Source organism: Oncorhynchus kisutch, linkage group LG23 (genome assembly GCF_002021735.2).
Source record: "Oncorhynchus kisutch isolate 150728-3 linkage group LG23, Okis_V2, whole genome shotgun sequence".
Taxonomy (NCBI): domain Eukaryota; kingdom Metazoa; phylum Chordata; class Actinopteri; order Salmoniformes; family Salmonidae; genus Oncorhynchus; species Oncorhynchus kisutch.
The window spans coordinates 19,278,269-19,296,119 of NC_034196.2; the positions used below are offsets into that span (position 1 = coordinate 19,278,269).

General features: G+C 42.6%; 1 protein-coding gene across 1 annotated transcript in view; it reads left to right on the top strand.

Moving 5' to 3' along the window:
* The window catches only part of LOC109868476 (astrotactin-2), a 413,904-nt gene that overhangs the window by 228,722 nt on the left and 167,331 nt on the right, over positions 1-17,851 (top strand). The window contains exon 11 of the mRNA XM_031802536.1: positions 6,724-6,874. Coding sequence (XP_031658396.1) covers positions 6,724-6,874 — 151 coding nt within the window. The remainder of the gene's footprint in view (positions 1-6,723; positions 6,875-17,851) is intronic.

Sequence of the window (17,851 nt, forward strand, 5' to 3'; positions counted from 1 at the left end):
TTTTGCAATTCGTTCCAGTCACAGGCAGCAGAGAACTGGAAGGAAAGGCGGCCAAATGAGGTGTTGGCTTTAGGGATGATCAGTGAGATACACCTGCTGGAGCGCGTGCTACGGGTGGGTTTTGCCTTAGTGACCAGTGAACTGACATAAGGTGGAGCTTTACCTAGCATGGACTTGTAGATGACCTGGAGCCAGTGGGTCTGGCAACAAATATGTAGCGATTGCCAGCCGACTAGAGCATACAGGTCGCAGTGGTGGGTGGTATAAGGTGCTTTAGTAACAAAACGGATGGCACAGTGATAAACTGCATCCAGTTTTCAGAGTAGAGTATTGGAAGCTATTTTGTAGATATCGCCAAAGTCGAGGATCGGTAGGATAGTCAGTTTTACTAGGGTAAGTTTGGTAGCGTGAGTGAAGGAGGCTTTGTTGCGAAATAGAAAGCCGACTCTAGATTTGATTTTAGATTGGAGATGTTTGATATGAGTTTGGAAGGAGACATGAGTCTAGATGTCCACATATTCTAGGTCGGAACCATCCAGGGTGGTGATGCTAGTCGGGCGTGCGGGTGCAGGCAGAGAACGGTTGAAAAGCATGCATTTGGTTTTACCAGCGTTTAAGAGCAGTTGGAGGCCACGGAAGGAGTGTTGTACGGCATTGAAGCTCGTTTGGAGGTTAGATAGCACAGTGTCCAAGGAAGGGCCAGAAGTATACAGAATGGTGTCGTCTGAATAGAGGTGGATCAGGGAATCGCTCGCAGCAAGAGCAACATCATTGATATATACAGAGAAAAGAGTCGGACCGAGAATTGAACCCCAGTGGCACCCCATAGAGACTGCCAGAGGACCGGACAACATGCCCTCCGATTTGACACACTGAACTCTGTCTGCAAAGTAGTTGAACCAGGCAAGGCAGTCATTAGAAAAACCGGGGCTACTGAGTCTGCCGTTAAGAATATGGTGATTGACAGAGTCAAAAGCCTTGGCCAGGTCGATGAAGACAGCTGCACAGTACTGTCTTTTATCGATGGCGGTTATGATATCGTTTAGTACCTTGAGTGTGGCTGAGGTGCACCCGTGACCAGCTCGGAAACCAGATTGCACAGCGGAGAAGGTACAGTGGGATTCGAGATGGATATAGGTCTGTAACAGTTTGGGTCCAGGGTGTCTCCCCTTTGAAGAGGGGGATGACTGCGGCAGCTTTCCAATCCTTGGGGATCTCAGACGATACAAAAGAGAGGTTGTACAGGCTGGTGTTGCGACAATGGCGGCGGATAGTTTCAGAAATAGAGTGGCCAGATTGTCAAGCCCAGCTGATTTGTATGGTTCCAGGTTTTGCAGCTCTTTCAGAACATCTGCTATCTGGATTTGGGTAAAGGAGAAGCTAGGGAGGCTTGGGCGAGTAGCTGCGGGGGGGGCGGAGCTGTTGGCCGAGGTTGGAGTAGCCAAGAGGAAGGCATGGCCAGCCGTTGAGAAATGCTTGTTGAAGTTTTCGATTATCATGGATTTATCGGTGGTGACCGTGTTACCTAGCCTCAGTGCAGTGGGCAGCTGGGAGGAGGTGCTCTTGTTCTCTATGGACTTTACAGTGTCCCAGAACTTTTTGGAGTTAGAGCTACAGCTGGCCTTTGCTTTCCTGACAGACTGAGTGTATTGGTTTCTGACTTCCCTGAACAGTTGCATATTGCGGGGACAATTCGATGCTATCGCAGTCCGCCACGGGATGTTTTTGTACTGGTCGAGGGCAGTCAGGTCTGGAGTGAACCAAGGGCTATATCTGTTCTTAGTTCTGCATTTTTTGAACAGAGCATGCTTATCTAAGATGGTGAGGAAGTTACTTTTAAAGAATGACCAGGCATCCTCAACTGACGGGATGAGGTCAATATACTTCCAGGATACCCGGGCCAGGTCGATTAGAAAGGCCTGCTCGCAGAAGTGTTTTAGGGAGCGTTTGACAGTGATGAGGGATGGTCGTTTGACTGCGGACCCATAGCGGATACAGGTAATGAGGCAGTGATTGCTGAGATCCTGATTGAAGACAGCGGAGGTGTATTTGGAGGGCCAGTTGGTCAGGATAACGTCTATGAGGGTGCCCTTGTTCACAGATTTAGGGTTGTACTTGGTGGGTTCCTTGATGATTTGTGTGAGATTGAGGGTATCTAGCTTAGATTGTAGGACTGCCAGGGTGTTAAGCATATCCCAGTTTAGGTCACCTAACAGAACAAACTCTGAAAGCTAGATGGGGGGCGATCAATTCATAAATGGTGTCCAGGCACAGCTGGGAGCTGAGGAGGGTCGGTTGCAGGCGGCAACAGTGAGAGACTTATTTCTGGAGAGATTCATTTTTTAAATTAGGAGTTCGAACTGTTTGGGTATGGACCTGGAAAGTATGACATTACTTTGCAGGCTATCTCTGCAGTAGAATGCAACTCCTCCCCCTTTGGCAGTTCTATCTTGACGGAAAATGTTATACTTGTCTATGGAAATCTCCGAATTTTTGGTGGCCTTCCTAAGCCAGGATTCAGACACGGCAAGGACATCAGGGTTGGCAGAGTGTGCTAAAGCAGTGAGTAAAACAAACTTAGGGAGGAGGCTTCTGATGTTGACATGCATGAAACCAAGGCTTTTTCGATCACAGATGTCAACAAATGAGGGTGCCTGGGGACATGCAGGGCCTGGGTTTACCTCCACATCACCCGCGGAACAGAGGAGGAGTAGGAAGAGCGTGCGGCTAAAGGCTATCAAAACTGGTCGCCTACTAGAGCGTTGGGGACAAAGAATAAAAGGAGCAGATTTCTGGGCATGGTAGAATATATTCAGGGCATAATGCGCGTATGGTGGGGTGCGGGTACAGCAGAGGTAAGCCCAGGCACTGGGTGATGATAAGAGGTAGTATCTCTGGACATGCTGGTTGTAATGGGTGAGGTCACCGCATATATATAGCATGAGCTTATAGTATCGCAACTTGGTATGAGCTGTGAACTCTTATTCACTAAAGGAGTGATACATCCTCAACGTTGAGTTATCCACAGCAGCTGTAAACATGTGTGGCCTACAAAAGGACGAACAATCTCCTCAGAACGACAGGGTACTGCAATGTTTCCGTTCCACCACGAGATGACAGACTGCAAGGTTTCCGCCCAGAAATATCCTTCAAAGGACAAGGGAGATCTCTGCTGGGCAGCCTTCAATCTTTGACCAATCTATCAAAGTGCAGCTCAGAGTAAATATATTTCTTGCATTTTCCTTTTCCAAATGGGCGTTATTTAGAATGCATAAGATTCTGTATTTTACGATAGCATAGCTTCATAAGGTCTGATAGAGACCCAATCCTTTTGTTCCTCAGTCTTCCCGCACTTTCATTGAAACCCAACCCCATTTCTTTGTGTAACCAGCCGTCATATCGGTTTCGTTTCATTTTATTTTATGAAATAATTAGTAATCAATGTATGATCCATCCTGTGTATATGTAATTCTGTGTGATTATTTAGGTATTTACTATATAAATAAACCACATTTTGTTAGCCAGGGTTTGTGAAGATAACCAAGAATTTTACGACATTCAGATGAGACTGAATAAGGTGACAATTAATAATTGACTGCTATTGATATAAAATATTACCAGTGTCACGTTCTGACCTTAGTTCCTTTGTTTTGTATTTGTTTTAGTATGGTCAGGGTGTGAGTTGGGGTGGGCAGTCTATGTTCCTTTTTCTATAATTTGGGATTCTGTGTTTGACCTGGTATAGTTCTCAATCAGAGGCAGCTGTCAATCGTTGTCCCTGATTGAGAACCATACTTAGGTAGCCTTATTTCACTTTTGAGTTGTGGGTGATTATTTTCTGTGTCTCTGTGTTCCACACTGAACTGTTTCGGTTTGTTATTTCACTTTGTTATTTTTGTATTTTGTCGTGTTCAGTTTGTTCTATTAAATACGGACACTCACCATGCTGTGCATTGGTCCTCCTCTTCTCCTTCATACGACAGCCGTTACAGAATCACCCACCACCAAAGGACCAAGCAGCGTGGTAACGGGCAGCAGCAGCAGCAGTGGCCGAAATCTCAAGACTGCCGGAGTCGCCCTTCACTCCGGAGCTTCCGGAAACTCCCGTCTGTCCGGTGCTGCCGGAATCTCCCGTCCATTCGGAACCTGGGGCTAGGGTCCCCAGTCCGAGGTCGGCTGCGAGGGTTGCCGCTCTAAAGAGGCCACAGAGGCAGGTGGAGAGGCGGACAAAAACTATGGTGGAGTGGGGTCCACGTCTCGCGCCAGAGCCGCCAACGCGGACAGACGCCCACCCAGACCCTCCCCTATAGGTTCAGGTTTTGCGCCTGGAGTCCGCACCTTTGGCGGGGGGTACTGTCACGTTCTGACCTTAGTTCCTTTGTTTTGTGTTTGTTTTAGTATGGTCAGGGTGTGAGTTGGGGTGGGCAGTCTATGTTCCGTTCTCAATCAGAGGCAGCTGTCAATCGTTGTCCCTGATTGAGAACCATACTTAGGTAGCCTGGTTTCACTTTTGAGTTGTGGGTGATTATTTTCTGTGTCTGTGTCTGTGAGATTTTTTCATGCTCAGTTTGTTCTATTAAATATGGACACTTACTCACTCACTTACCATTGGTCCTCCTCTTCTCCTTCATACGACAGCCGTTACAACCAGGTCTTTAAGAGTTTATTCGGAAGATAACAGCTCTATAAACATTCTTCCGTGGTGCCCCGACTTCCTAGTTAATTACATTTACATGATTAGTTTAATCAGGTAATATTAATTACAGAGAATTGATTTTATAAAATAGCATGTTATATAATTTAATCCATAGTAAAGACACAACAATTGGAAAGCAGTGGCTGTACAGTAGCGTGCTATAAATTACTTCAGAGCTCAGGCTCTGTGCTTCATAGCGCTGTATGGGTTTTGTTTGACTGACAGTCTTGTTCTGTACATGAGTACCGCACGGGACAAGAAGTTGCCCCCATCACTCCTGCATTTTTTGTTGTTTGAGTGAGGGAAGGCCTGTAAATTAAAAGGACTCAATGTGTTCTGAAAGATGAGACGTTGAGGATTATAATAAATACCACTTTGATGTCATACAAGCAAGCCAAACACCTGTGAATCCAAATTTGCACACTTCCATATCATAAAACTCATGTCATATACAGCATCAATGTTTATGATAACTAGGTTTGATATAAGCTACAAGATGACGTGACATCACACTGGGTTGTTCTGTACAGAATGAGTTTGTCTATTGTGAAGAAGATTTGCCGTGGAACATGCGCTTGAATGCACACAACCCTATGCTCACCAAAATGACACTCTCTTTCTCTGAATTGCCTTGTGAAAGCTTAACATTGTAAGATCACATTTTATAACTTAGCTAGTCATGTTGGCAATATAACAAGCTTTCAAATGATGCCCACCTGACGCAGATTGATATTTAAACAGGGACGTTTTTGGATTGCGTAAAAAAACAACAGTATTTGTGTGATGGCAGGGATAAAGGGTTGTGATCCAAACAAAACAACTACAAGTGTGCTTGCTTTAGTTTATCAATGGCACAGCTAGGATAGATTTTTAAAAAACACCTTATCATTGAAGACTCTTCTTTGAGCTAAAAAAAAGTGCATTGAAATTATGTAGGAACTGTGCACACTTTGGAGAGTTGTGCGGCCACTTGGAGACATTTCCCACAGGTGTAAAGGGTTAAGACCTTGCTATCTGGTAGTAATTATCATTCAATAGCGCCAGTCAACAATGTAGCAGCAGCCTAAAATGCTGCTAACCTTTTTCCTTTCTGCCCTGATTATTCACAATAGATATGTGCAGCCTTATTGCATATTCCCATCCTCGACATAATATGTGTATCGTGGTCTGAGATCTGTATCATATTTCCTCTTCCTTGAAGAATTAAATACATCTCTCTCTCTCTCTCTCTCTCTCTCTCTCTCTCTCTCTCTCTCATCATTGACCTTGCTTTCTATGTTTTCTTTATTCCATCAGGACCAAATATCCATTTGTTGCATACAGAGCTTGGACAATGGCCCAAACATCCGAGTATATATTTTGGAGATCGATTCCACAATGGAATTGATTTAAGCTTTAAATGGCTGGCGGATCTCTGTCATTCTGTCTCTCCTGAAATGCATAATCATTCATCTGATTCCATCTGTACCATTTTCCCACAGTCCACATCACGACAAAGTAGCAACATATCCAAGCAGAAGTAATGGACAGAACAGACACACCAAGGACAGAACGGACGATATGTCTTTTCAAGCGCACTCTTTTTCAAAGTAACGGACGATATGTCTCCTTTTCAAACTCTCTCTTTTTCAAAGTAATGGTTGTATCATGATTTATCTTGTAACAATATGATAGCACTAATATGAGGGTCACAACATTAGGAAATTGAGGTAATACAGTTTTTGTAAGGAAAGGAAAAGATTGGGTTATTGTGGTAATAACATTGAGCCACAGGGGAGACCTTTGCTTTATGTTAGATATGTGGATTTTGAAGCATTCCCCCAAAAAATGACCAACCGCTGTATTTGTTCTGTTTTTCTCTATGTACAACTAACCAAACCAAGTTCTGAAATCCATCAGAAGTACTGCCAGTGCGTTTTCCAAAGTAGGACAGCCTCAGTCTCTAAATCCACTTTCAGTTAAGTGTTCAGGCTTTATTCTGATCAGGCTATTGATGACAGTGTCTTCTTCTTCTCTGCCCATCATAGGGAGGAGGCCATCATGTCCACCTACTTTGACACAGTAGATGATCTCCTGGCGTCTTTCGGCCCAGTCCGAGACTGTTCCCAGGACAACGGGGGCTGCAGGAAGAACTTCAAGTGTGTGTCGGACCGCAGAGTCGACTCAACAGGCTGTATGGTGAGTTACTGTCACCTTTGTAAAACCTCTCGAAAGAAATGTAATTCCCACATTTATTCTTAGTATGACACAATGAGAATTGCCGCATAATGAAGTGCTATATGTAAGTGTAATGTCTCAGCGATGTGTAATTTCTCAGTTAGAGGATTCATAATCTCCCATAATTTAGAGGATTTATGTGATTCAGTTTGACTTCATTGAGTTAAGATGCTTTAGGCAGTTGAAGATGTGCTAATTAACACATACACATTGATACAGAGGAAAGGGAGTAGGCGCCGGTCGTTTCCCACCACATTCTGAAGAGTGTTAGGCATTCCATGAGGATAATGATCTTGGGACATTTCTAAATCTGTGATTGGCAAAAGTGTGAACGTTCACACCACCTGCTTCCATATTGAAAGCAAGTCAAACAGGTATAAAATGAAGATGTCATGATCCCAGGCTTACTCAAATCATGAATATCCCCCCAAAATATAGTCTGAAACTGACATTTTAGGAGTAGCTACATTGCCACACCCAGAAACGTTAGAAGTTATAGGCTGTCATACTGTAAACTACACTCTTAGAAGGGTTCCAAAAGGGTTCTTCAGCTGTCCACATAGAACCCTTTAAATAACCCTTTTTGATAACATGTAGAACCCATTTTGGTTCCACTTATAACTCTCTGTGGAAAGGGTCCTACATGGAACCTAAAAGGGTTATTTAAAGGGTTCTCCTATGGGGATAGCCGAAACCCTTTTAGGTTCTAGATTGCACCTCATAGTGTACTGTAGGAAACATATTACAGTTGATTTGATATGCAATACAGTACATCTTTGAGTGAGCGTGGTTGGTCGTTTGCATATTTACAACGGGAGGAGAGATGGAGGAGAGATGGGAAAGGTCCAATGCCAGAGGTTTGGCGGGAGTTTGGGCGGGCTCGGAGTCGTAAAACAATTACATTTATGGGGCAGTTGGGTAGCTGTGTGATGGATGGCTTGATCATTAGGGGATAGGGTGCTGCTGTAATTTGACTGGCCTCTGGGCTGTATGTCCCTAAGAATGAGAGCCAAACACTGATACTACAATTTCTACTGGGGCTGTTAAAATAATTGCTGAATCGAGAGAGATCTGCTCAACTCTTGCTATGCTACTCTGAGAGCCAGCTTAAAAGGGATTTTGCCTCACACAACTATCAGAGAGTAATTGTTTTACCCACAAATGTAATGTATTGCTAAATATTGCCTTATACCACTCAGAGGTCTTTCACATGAGGATTCACCAACACAGTGGACAATAGTGTTCTTATAGTGCAACATTGTGTTAACCTGTTGCAGCTTACTTTACATGCCTCCAATTTGTAAAGACATGGAATCATACATATTTATTCTACATCCATATACACTGACGGGACCATTCACACTGGAAACTGTTGAGCGTGAAAAACCCAGTAGAGTTGCAGTTCTTGACACACTCAAACCAGTGCGCCTGGCACCAACTACCATACCGTGTTCAAAGGCACTTAATATTTAGTCTTGCCCATGAGGGTACAACACTCATGTAGAGCATTGCCCATGAGGGTACAACACTCATGTAGAGCATTGAGCACAGCTTTATTTCAGGTAATACATACGCGGGGTTGTATCCAAATCATTGCATTTCCATAAGGGATAAGTAAAGTCACTGCATACAACTCAGCTCTTACTCCATACATGGTTACCATGACAATCTGAGATGTTCTCGGAACCATATACTGTATGATAAAAATATGCCATGCTTGAGAAAAAGGCATCTTTAGGCACCAGGACTTATAAATGGTAATGTAGTGCTTGCTCTTTGTTTTTTGTTTTTTATCATCAAAGGTGAGATTTTTCACGAGTGCATTAGATAAAACCCCATGACCTAAGCTCCTGTGGCTGAAACCTGAAGTTCATAAATATGTAGTAACAAATAGGGCAAGAGTTATCTGCTTTAACAATGAAAAATAACTGTGAAAATTATTAGTTGGCACTAGCGTCCACTAAGTAGTGTTATTCATTGAAAGTCACGTATTTTTTTTACATGAATCTCTGGATATACAAGGTAACTGCCAAAATAAAGGAAACACCGACATACATTGTCTTAATAGGGTGTTGGTCCACCACGAGCCAGAACAGTTTCAATGCACCTTGGCATAGATTCTACAAGTGTCTGGAACTTTTTCCCACAAGAAATTCAATAATTTGGTTTTGTTGATGGTAGTGGAAAATGCTGCCACTCCAGAATCTCCCATAAGTGTTCAATTGGGTTGTGATCTGGTTAACTGAGATGGTCATGACATATGGCTTATATATTTTTTATGCGCATCAAACCAGCAAACCACCACTCGTGCCATATGGGGGCATTGTCATCCTATGGGGGGGCATAGCCATGGTAGCCAAAATAATGTCCTACCCAGCATTTTTATAAGCATAATGTAATTTTAATTGCTTAATTAACTCAGGAACCACACCTTTGTGGAAGCATCTCATTTCAATATACTTTGTATCCCTCATTTACTCAAGTTGTACCATTATTTTGGCAGTTACCTTGACATCTTAACCATATGGCTCAAATACTTCATGTTTATTGTTGTGGAACGGAATGTGCACCATGTATAGGTACATAAATTGAGTTATGATGGTGCTGTAAATTATCTCTTGGCTACGTGTTCTTTTCTGAAACATATACTCCCTCCCATGTGTTATGTTTCTTCAATCATCTTTTCAATGTAATTGTAATGTAATTTCCCCCATTTACCGCTTTCCATTCAAACATTCAGAGTGAGACGTGAGCTACGTGTCAACTCTACTAAGAAAGACATTGCTCTCAATGTGTGATGATCCCTTCAGAAGCTAGGCTAGCTTTTCATTTCATATGTTGTTCCTTACCTTAAAGGTTAACATTGAATTATGGCTTTTATGGATATTTTTTCCAACTTTTATGGACTGAAACTATAGCACTTTTTCCAAGGAGGAAAGACAGAGAGACAAATGTCAGCTAGCACATCAGAGAGAACAGAAGGAGGTATTCTTTTTTGACATCATTTGTCTTGTGCCATATGGTTTTCATCAATATCATGACCAATTCAGCATTGATTAAGAGGTATGACATTACCATCAGAGGGGAGAAGAGCATTTTAATAAAAGTCAAGGAAAATAGTTTTGATTGACAACGAAGGAAGCACATTTTGTGTGCGACTTAGCAAAGTGAGATGCAATATGGGTGCTCAATCAAGCTATGTAATTAGTGTTTAAATACAGTAGGCATTTATTGACTAATTCTACTATGGTGTTAGTGTATTTCTAGGTACTTTTAACAACCCATAACACAACATTTTAAGACATCATTGAGAGTCCTTGTCATCTCCAAATTACATAGGAAATTGCTACAAAGAGATGAGTACTCTGCTAAAGCAATCATATTTTGACTATTTTTGTGAAAACGAATCTTTTTAAGTGTGCACTCCACCTCTCTGTCTAAGATGTTATTACTGAGAGAGTGGATGAGAAGCAGATATATAAACCTCTTAAACTGGCCAATTTGAAGGGTTCAGGGTGGGAAATGCTATAGTAGGTGGCTTTGGAAGACACACAAAATAATAACCATAACAGGGGAAGTGGTGGAAGGGCAGGAGAAGAGGACGTTGCGATCAGATGAGCCTGTTTCATTTAACACAATGAACCACGCTAGAACTCTATGCCATTGTCTAACTTGTCTTACATTTCTGCTACTTCTACTGTCGATGATTCAAATACCCTGCAACAGGCCACTTTTGTGTCTAAAAGAGAATTATAACAATGCCTGTTACAGTATTATGATCTTTCCCTGGTCTCTTTATATTTGCAATTAACATTCATGCCAAGCTAACAGTTATCAGTCTTTTGCTTAAAAATCACTTACCAATGTGCAACTCTCTATTTCTGTCTGTCCGGCTTTGGTTCCTTCAATGGCCTTTGAGTGCTTTGTCTACAATACATCAAGTTGTTTTTCAATGGTGCTCAGTATACATAATATTGTCTGATGACAAATGATTGTGATTTTCTACATTTGTACATTTTTTTTAGCAGACACTCTTATCCAGAGCGAGTGAGTGGATACATTTTCCTACTTTTTTCCATACTGATCCCCTGTGGGAACCAAATGCACAACCCTGCTCACCAACTGAGCCACACGGGACCATTTCCTTAAGTATTTCTCCAGTGGTTATGGTATTTCAGTTTACTAAACCCACATCAGCTATGCACCATTAGCACTGTCATGTAACGAGGCCTCACAGGTTTCAATGTTCTCTGCTCTTTATTTATTGACATGCTTTCACTTCCTCAAAGCACTGTCTTGACATATCACTGCTTCTGTTTTGATACGATTACTGACTGCCATTAAGACCCACATGGTTTATCGACAACCTTGTATATGACACAACACACTGGTGTCAACCTGACTCCTCAGAAAGAGGAAATAGCTCAAATGTCCAAAAACCAGCATGTTTGATTGCATTGTACTTTTAGTGTGATGACACAACCCAATGTTTTGTCATGGTTTCAGTTCACTGTCAGAAGTGTGACTTTTTTCAGTTGTGTATTTAGTGTAGCCTATATTCTTATCACACAAAAGCGAACTGCAGACATGAGGGAAACTGTCGCCATGCCAATTGAATCCAATATGCCTTCATTTCAAGGAATTAACATGTACTGTATCAGAGTAATGGCAAAAGCTAATCTTGTCTGGTGTATATTTCCCTGCACTCCAAGGATAATTATCAAGTATTCCTGCAGTACATCTGAAATATATTATGAAATAAAAGAGAACAAGCGATAGACTAAAAGCGTATTAATTAACAGACTATCGACTGAGGTGCAATAAACTAGTTCTAGCTTTGGGTTGATAAGGATGAATCTGGTTCCCATATGTGAAATTCTAATTAATTTCCTTGCATAATTCAGATCTCATTTGGAACGTTGCTGAATGGCCGCTGTTCCACCTCGCTAATTTGTTGCTAGCTTGTTAATTAAATTATTCAGTCCATATTCAGGCAAGTTGGCTATGTGATCCCAATGCCTCTCTGCCCATGGCCATGTGCACTTTTTAAAGCATCAGTTAGAGTCAACATGGTTGCTATTGTTATACATGAAAAGGTAGCATGTTGTTGTCAAACTGTTGTTCCTTTTCTTTATTCCTGTTTGTAGGGATGGTTTTTGAGAACTGCAGTTTATTCCTCCAAAGTGAGTGATAACTTTACCGATTCACACATAATCGTGAACATTGCCTCCTGTATTGTGCCTCATCCTGATATATGGATTGATATTAAACTGCTCTATAACAGAGCCATCTTGGTCCTACTCAATATGTTCCTGTCTTCGTTTGGACAGCAATGAGTTTGATAGAGATTCATGTTGTGTCTTAATAGGAATTAAATGTCTTGTCTGTCTTAGATTATGAATCAAATAAATCCTTGTTTATTACCAACAGATCTTAAACATAATTTAACGATTGTTATACCCAACAAAGCTGATTGGTCCCCTTAAAAGATAACTAACCGTTTGAGCTTCAATTGTAAATCGATTCTAAGCATGCCCTTTAAGGCTCTGAAAAGGTGGCAGTCATTTTGATGATTAAAAAATAACAACTCAATTTGTTGAAAGGTTACGGTGGCCGTTTCAGCTGCTGCTCACGCTGGAAGCTAATTATCCTCCTACTCTCTAGGAAGTAGGCTGCTATTTGGTTGCTGCTATTTGGTTGCTGCTATTTGGTTGCTGCTATTTGGTTGCTGCCATTTGGTTGCTGCTTTTCGTTGGCACCAACACAAGGTACCAGTGATCAAACGCAATCACTAGATAGAACAATTAATAGAATAGTTATACAATCCACGTGTTCCCAGCAATAATTATATGTTTTAATTTGCCTCTGTCAAGGCTTTTTCGATTTCCGTGTATTTTTTTCCGTTCCAGATTGGGCCTTATTATGCAATAAACGTGCATCTATTTGTGTGTGTGGGAGTGTGTGTGTGTATGCGTGTGCGCACTTGTATGAGTGCTTTCATATTGGTAGGCATGTGTGTATATGTGTGTGTGTGAATGATTATGTATGCATTTGATAAATAATCAATTTTCATCATATAATCATCATGCTCCATACCCTAGTAGGGCGCTGCCATGGCAGGTATCTACTCTGATAGCATAGAGGGATGAGGATTAAAATTACAAAAATGGGTCATCCCATGTCATTTCAGCAAGCCATGACACCCACCATCTCAGTGTCACGCCCTGACCATAGTAAGCTGTTTTTTCTCTGTGTTGGTTGGGGCGTGATAGTGACTAGGGTGGGTCATCTAGGGTTTTTGTATGTCTATGTTGGCCTGATATGGTTCCCAATCAGAGACAGCTGTTTATCATTGTCTCTGATTGGGGGTCATATTTAGGTAGCCATTTCCCCATTGGCATTCGTGGGATCTTGTCTACATTTAGTTGCCTGAGTGCACAACAGTAGCGGCACGTTTCGGTCGGTCGGTCGGTCGGTCGGTCGGTCGGTCGGTTTATTAAAATGATGTGGAACTCCACTCACACTGTGCCTTGGTCTCATCATTACGATGAACGTGACACTCAGATTGTTCTGAAATTGTTTCTGCAGTTAGAAACATAAAATATTAGCATTCCTTTAACATTGTTTTGTCTAAATATAATTAGATCTCTGAGAAATTAAGCTAATTGACTGCACCCAATTTGGTCTTAAAAAAAAAGTGTATTTATATAATGTCCAATAAATATAGAACCTAAAGTCAGATTTGTACCAAACCCCCGCAGAATCCACCCCAAAAGTATCAGTATCAGTATCAGTTCTCTGTCTGACAAGTAAACTGTGCAAAAAAAGGAAGGTACTCTCACTGTCAACTGCGTTTATTTTCAGAAAACTTAACTTGTGTAAATATTTGTATGAACATAACAAGATTCAACAACTGAGACATAAACTGAACAAGTTCCACAGATATGTCACTAACAGAAATGGAATAATGTGTCCCTGAACAAAGAGGGGGTCAACATCAAAAGTAACAGTTAGTATCTGGTGTGGCCACCAGCTGCATTAAGTACTGCAGTGCGTCTCCTCCTCATGGACTGCACCAGATTTGCCAGTTCTTGCTGTGAAATGTTACCCCACTCTTCCACCTTGGCACCTGCAAGTTCCATTACATTTCTGCGGAGAATGGCCCTAGCCCTCACCCTCCGATCCAACAGATCCCAGAAGTGATCAATGGGATTGAGATCCGGGCTCTTCGCTGTCCATGGCAGAACACTGACATTCCTGTCTTTCAAGAAATCACGCACAGAACAAGCAGTATGGCTGGTGGCATTCAAATCAAATCAAATCAAATTCATTTATATAGCCCTTCGTACATCAGCTGATATCTCAAAGTGCTGTACAGAAACCCAGCCTAAAACCCCAAACAGCAAGCAATGCAGGTGTAGAAGCACGGTGGCTAGGAAAAACTCCCTAGAAAGGCCAATACCTAGGAAGAAACCTAGAGAGGAACCAGGCTATGTGGGGTGGCCAGTCCTCTTCTGGCTGTGCCGGGTGGAGATTATAACAGAACATGGCCAAGATGTTCAAATGTTCATAAATGACCAGCATGGGCGAATAATAATAAGGCAGAACAGTTGAAACTAGAGCAGCAGCACAGTCAGGTGGAAGTTGAAACTGGAGCAGCAGCATGGCCAGGTGGACTGGGGACAGCAAGGAGTCATCATGTCAGGTAGTCCTGGGGCATGGTCCTAGGGCTCAGGTCAGTTGAAACTGGAACAGCAGCATGGCCAGGTGGACTGGGACAGCAAGGAGTCATCATGTCAGGTAGTCCTGGGGCATGGTCCTAGGGCTCAGGTCCTCCGAGAGAGAGAAAGAAAGAGAGAAGGAGAGAATTAGAGAACGCACACTTAGATTCACACAGGACACCGAATAGGACAGGAGAAGTACTCCAGATATAACAAACTGACCCCAGCCCCCCGACACATAAACTACTGCAGCATAAATACTGGAGGCTGGGACAGGAGGGTCATGTCAGGATGAGCCTGCAGGAAGGGTACCACATGAGGAGGAGGATGTCTTCCCTATAATGCACAGCGTTGAGATTGCCTACAATGACAACAAGCTAAGTCCGATGATGCTGTGACACACCGCCCCAGACCATGACGGACCCTCCATCTCCAAATCGATTCAGCTCCAGAGTACAGGCCTTGGTGTAACGCTCATTCCTTCGACGATAAACGCGAATCCAACCATCACCCCTGGTGAGACAAAACCACGACTCGTCAGCGAAGAGCACTTTCTGCCAGTCCGGTGATGTCTGGTGAGGACCTGCCTAACAACAGGCCTACAAGCCCTCAGTCCAGCCTCACTCAACCTATTGCACTGATGGAGCGTTCCTGGTGTAACTTGGGAAGTTGTTGTTGCCATCCTGTACCTGTCCCGCAGGTGTGATGTTCGGATGTACCGATCCTGTGTTGTTTAATTTTTTTATTAAAACATTTTTTTATCCCCAATTTTGTGGTATCCAATTGATTTACTATCTTGTCTCATCGCTACAACTCCCGTACGGGCTCGGGAGAGACGAAGGTTGAAAGTCATGCTTCCTCCGATACACAACCCAACCAAGCCGCACTGCTTCTTAACACAGCGCTCATCCAACCCGCACCAATGTCAGCCAGCCGCACCAATGTGTCAGAGGACCTGGCAACCTTGGTTGACGTGCACTGCGCCCGGCCCGCCACAGGAGTCGCTGGTTCGCGACTCCCTAGCCCGGACGACGCTAGGCCAATTGTGCTTCGCCCCACGGACCTCCTGGTCACAGCCGGTTACGACAGAGCCTGGGTGCAAACCCAGGGTCTCTGGTGGCACAGCTGGGGCAGCAGTACAGCACCCTTAACCACTGCACCACCCGGGAGGCCCTTTGCAGGTGTTGTTACAAGTGGTCTGTCACTGCGAGGACGATCAGCTCTCCATCCTGTCTCCCTGTAGCGCTGTCTTAGGCGTCTCACACTACTGACATTGCAATTTATTGCCCTGGCCACATCTGCAGTCCTCATGCCTCCTTGCAGCATGCCTAAGGCACGTTCACACAGATGAGCAGGGACCCTGGGAATCTTTCTTTTTGTGTTTTTCAGAGTCAGTAGAAATGGCTCTTTAGTGTCCTAAGTTTTCATAACTGTGACCTTAATTGCCTACCTGTAAGCTGTTGGTGTCTTAAAGACCGTTCCACTGGTGCATGTTTATTAATTGTTTATGGTTAATTGAACAAGCAAATTGAACAAGCATGGGAAGCAATGTTTAAACCATTTACATTGAAGTTATTTGGATTTTTAAGAATTATCTTTGAAAGACAGGGTCCTGACAAAGGGGCATTTCTTTTTTTGCTGAGTTTAGTATTGAGCTGCAGCTTGGAGTAATGTTTATTCATGTTATGTAATGTATTCTCAGTGAATTTAGTTTTGTTTTTTACATGTTCAGAAAAATTATCATTTTTGTGTCATTTCTAAAATGTGTTAGGTTTATGTTCTATCCTTTATCCATATTACAAGGTTCTGACCACTAGAAAGTGATGTCCCTGCTCGTTTTTTAAGAATACCCCCTCAATATTAAAGGGATAGTTCACCCAAATTACAAAATTGCATATTGGTTTCCATACTCTGTAAGGAGTTTATGGACAAGGTGTGAGAGCAACCCATGCTTTGGTTTTGTTTATCTGGTCACTGTTTCAAATGTTAACTTTGTAGCATTTGTGGCACAAATCCAATGCATGTCAATGGTACCTACACTAAATGATCAAAAGTGCTTTTTGAAAATTACTCATCAAACATCTCATTTCAAAATCAGGGGCATTAACATGGACTTGGTCCGCCCCTTTGCTGCTATAACAGCCTTCACTCTTCTGGGAAGGCTTTCCGCTAGATGTTGTGACATTGCTGCGAGAACTTGCTTCCATTCAGCCACAAGAGCATTAGTGAGGTCAGGCACTGATGTTGGGCGATTAGGCCTAGCTTGCAGATGGCTTTCCAATTCATCCCAAAAGTATTCGATGGGGTTGACGTCAGGGCTCTGTGCAGGCCAGTCAAGTTCTTCTACACTGATCTCGACAAACCATTTCTGTATGGACCTCGCTTTGTGCACAGAGGCATTGTCATGCTGAAACAGGGAAGGGTCTTCCCCAAACTGTTGCCACAAAGTTAAAAGCACAGAATTGTCTACAATGTCATTGTATGCTGTAGCTTTAAGATTTCCCTTCACTGGAACAAAGGGGCCTAGCCCAAACTAAGGGTCTTAAACCAAACCATGAAAAACAGCCCCAGACCATTATTCCTCCTCCACCAAACTTTACAGTTGGCACTATGCATTGTGGCAGGTAGCGTTCTCCTTGCATCTACTAAACCCAGATTCGTCCATCAGACTGACAGATGGTCCAAACCTGGTAGTATCAGGATGTAAGCTGGAACACAAACCTAACAACTTCATTTATTTGAACAGGGGAATAAAACATCACCAAATTCACTGAGAATACATTACATAGGATGAAGAAACAATACTTCGAGCCAGAGATCCATACTACTTGTCTGACATAGAGAATTCATTCTATATACTGGTTGTTGTGGTGGGATTGGAGTGGGGTGGTGTGGGTGGCTGTTGACCATTTCTTTGGACTAACTCATGTTTAGAAAGAGTGGTACAAATCAGATGTTAGGTACTGTATTTGGATGTTAGGTACTGTATTTATTGAATATTATGTGAATCCTATATACTAAAATGGCCAATTTGGGGGCAATAAGTTACCTTAATTTCTCTTAGATCAAATTACATTTCTACAAAATAATGTTGCAGGAATGCTAATCTCATCTGTTTCTAACAATAAAAAAAAAATCGGAATAATCTGAGATGGTGGGTGTCAAAATCCTCTTTCTTGTTCTTTTTGAGGTGGAACGACCCAATAGAAATGTTTAT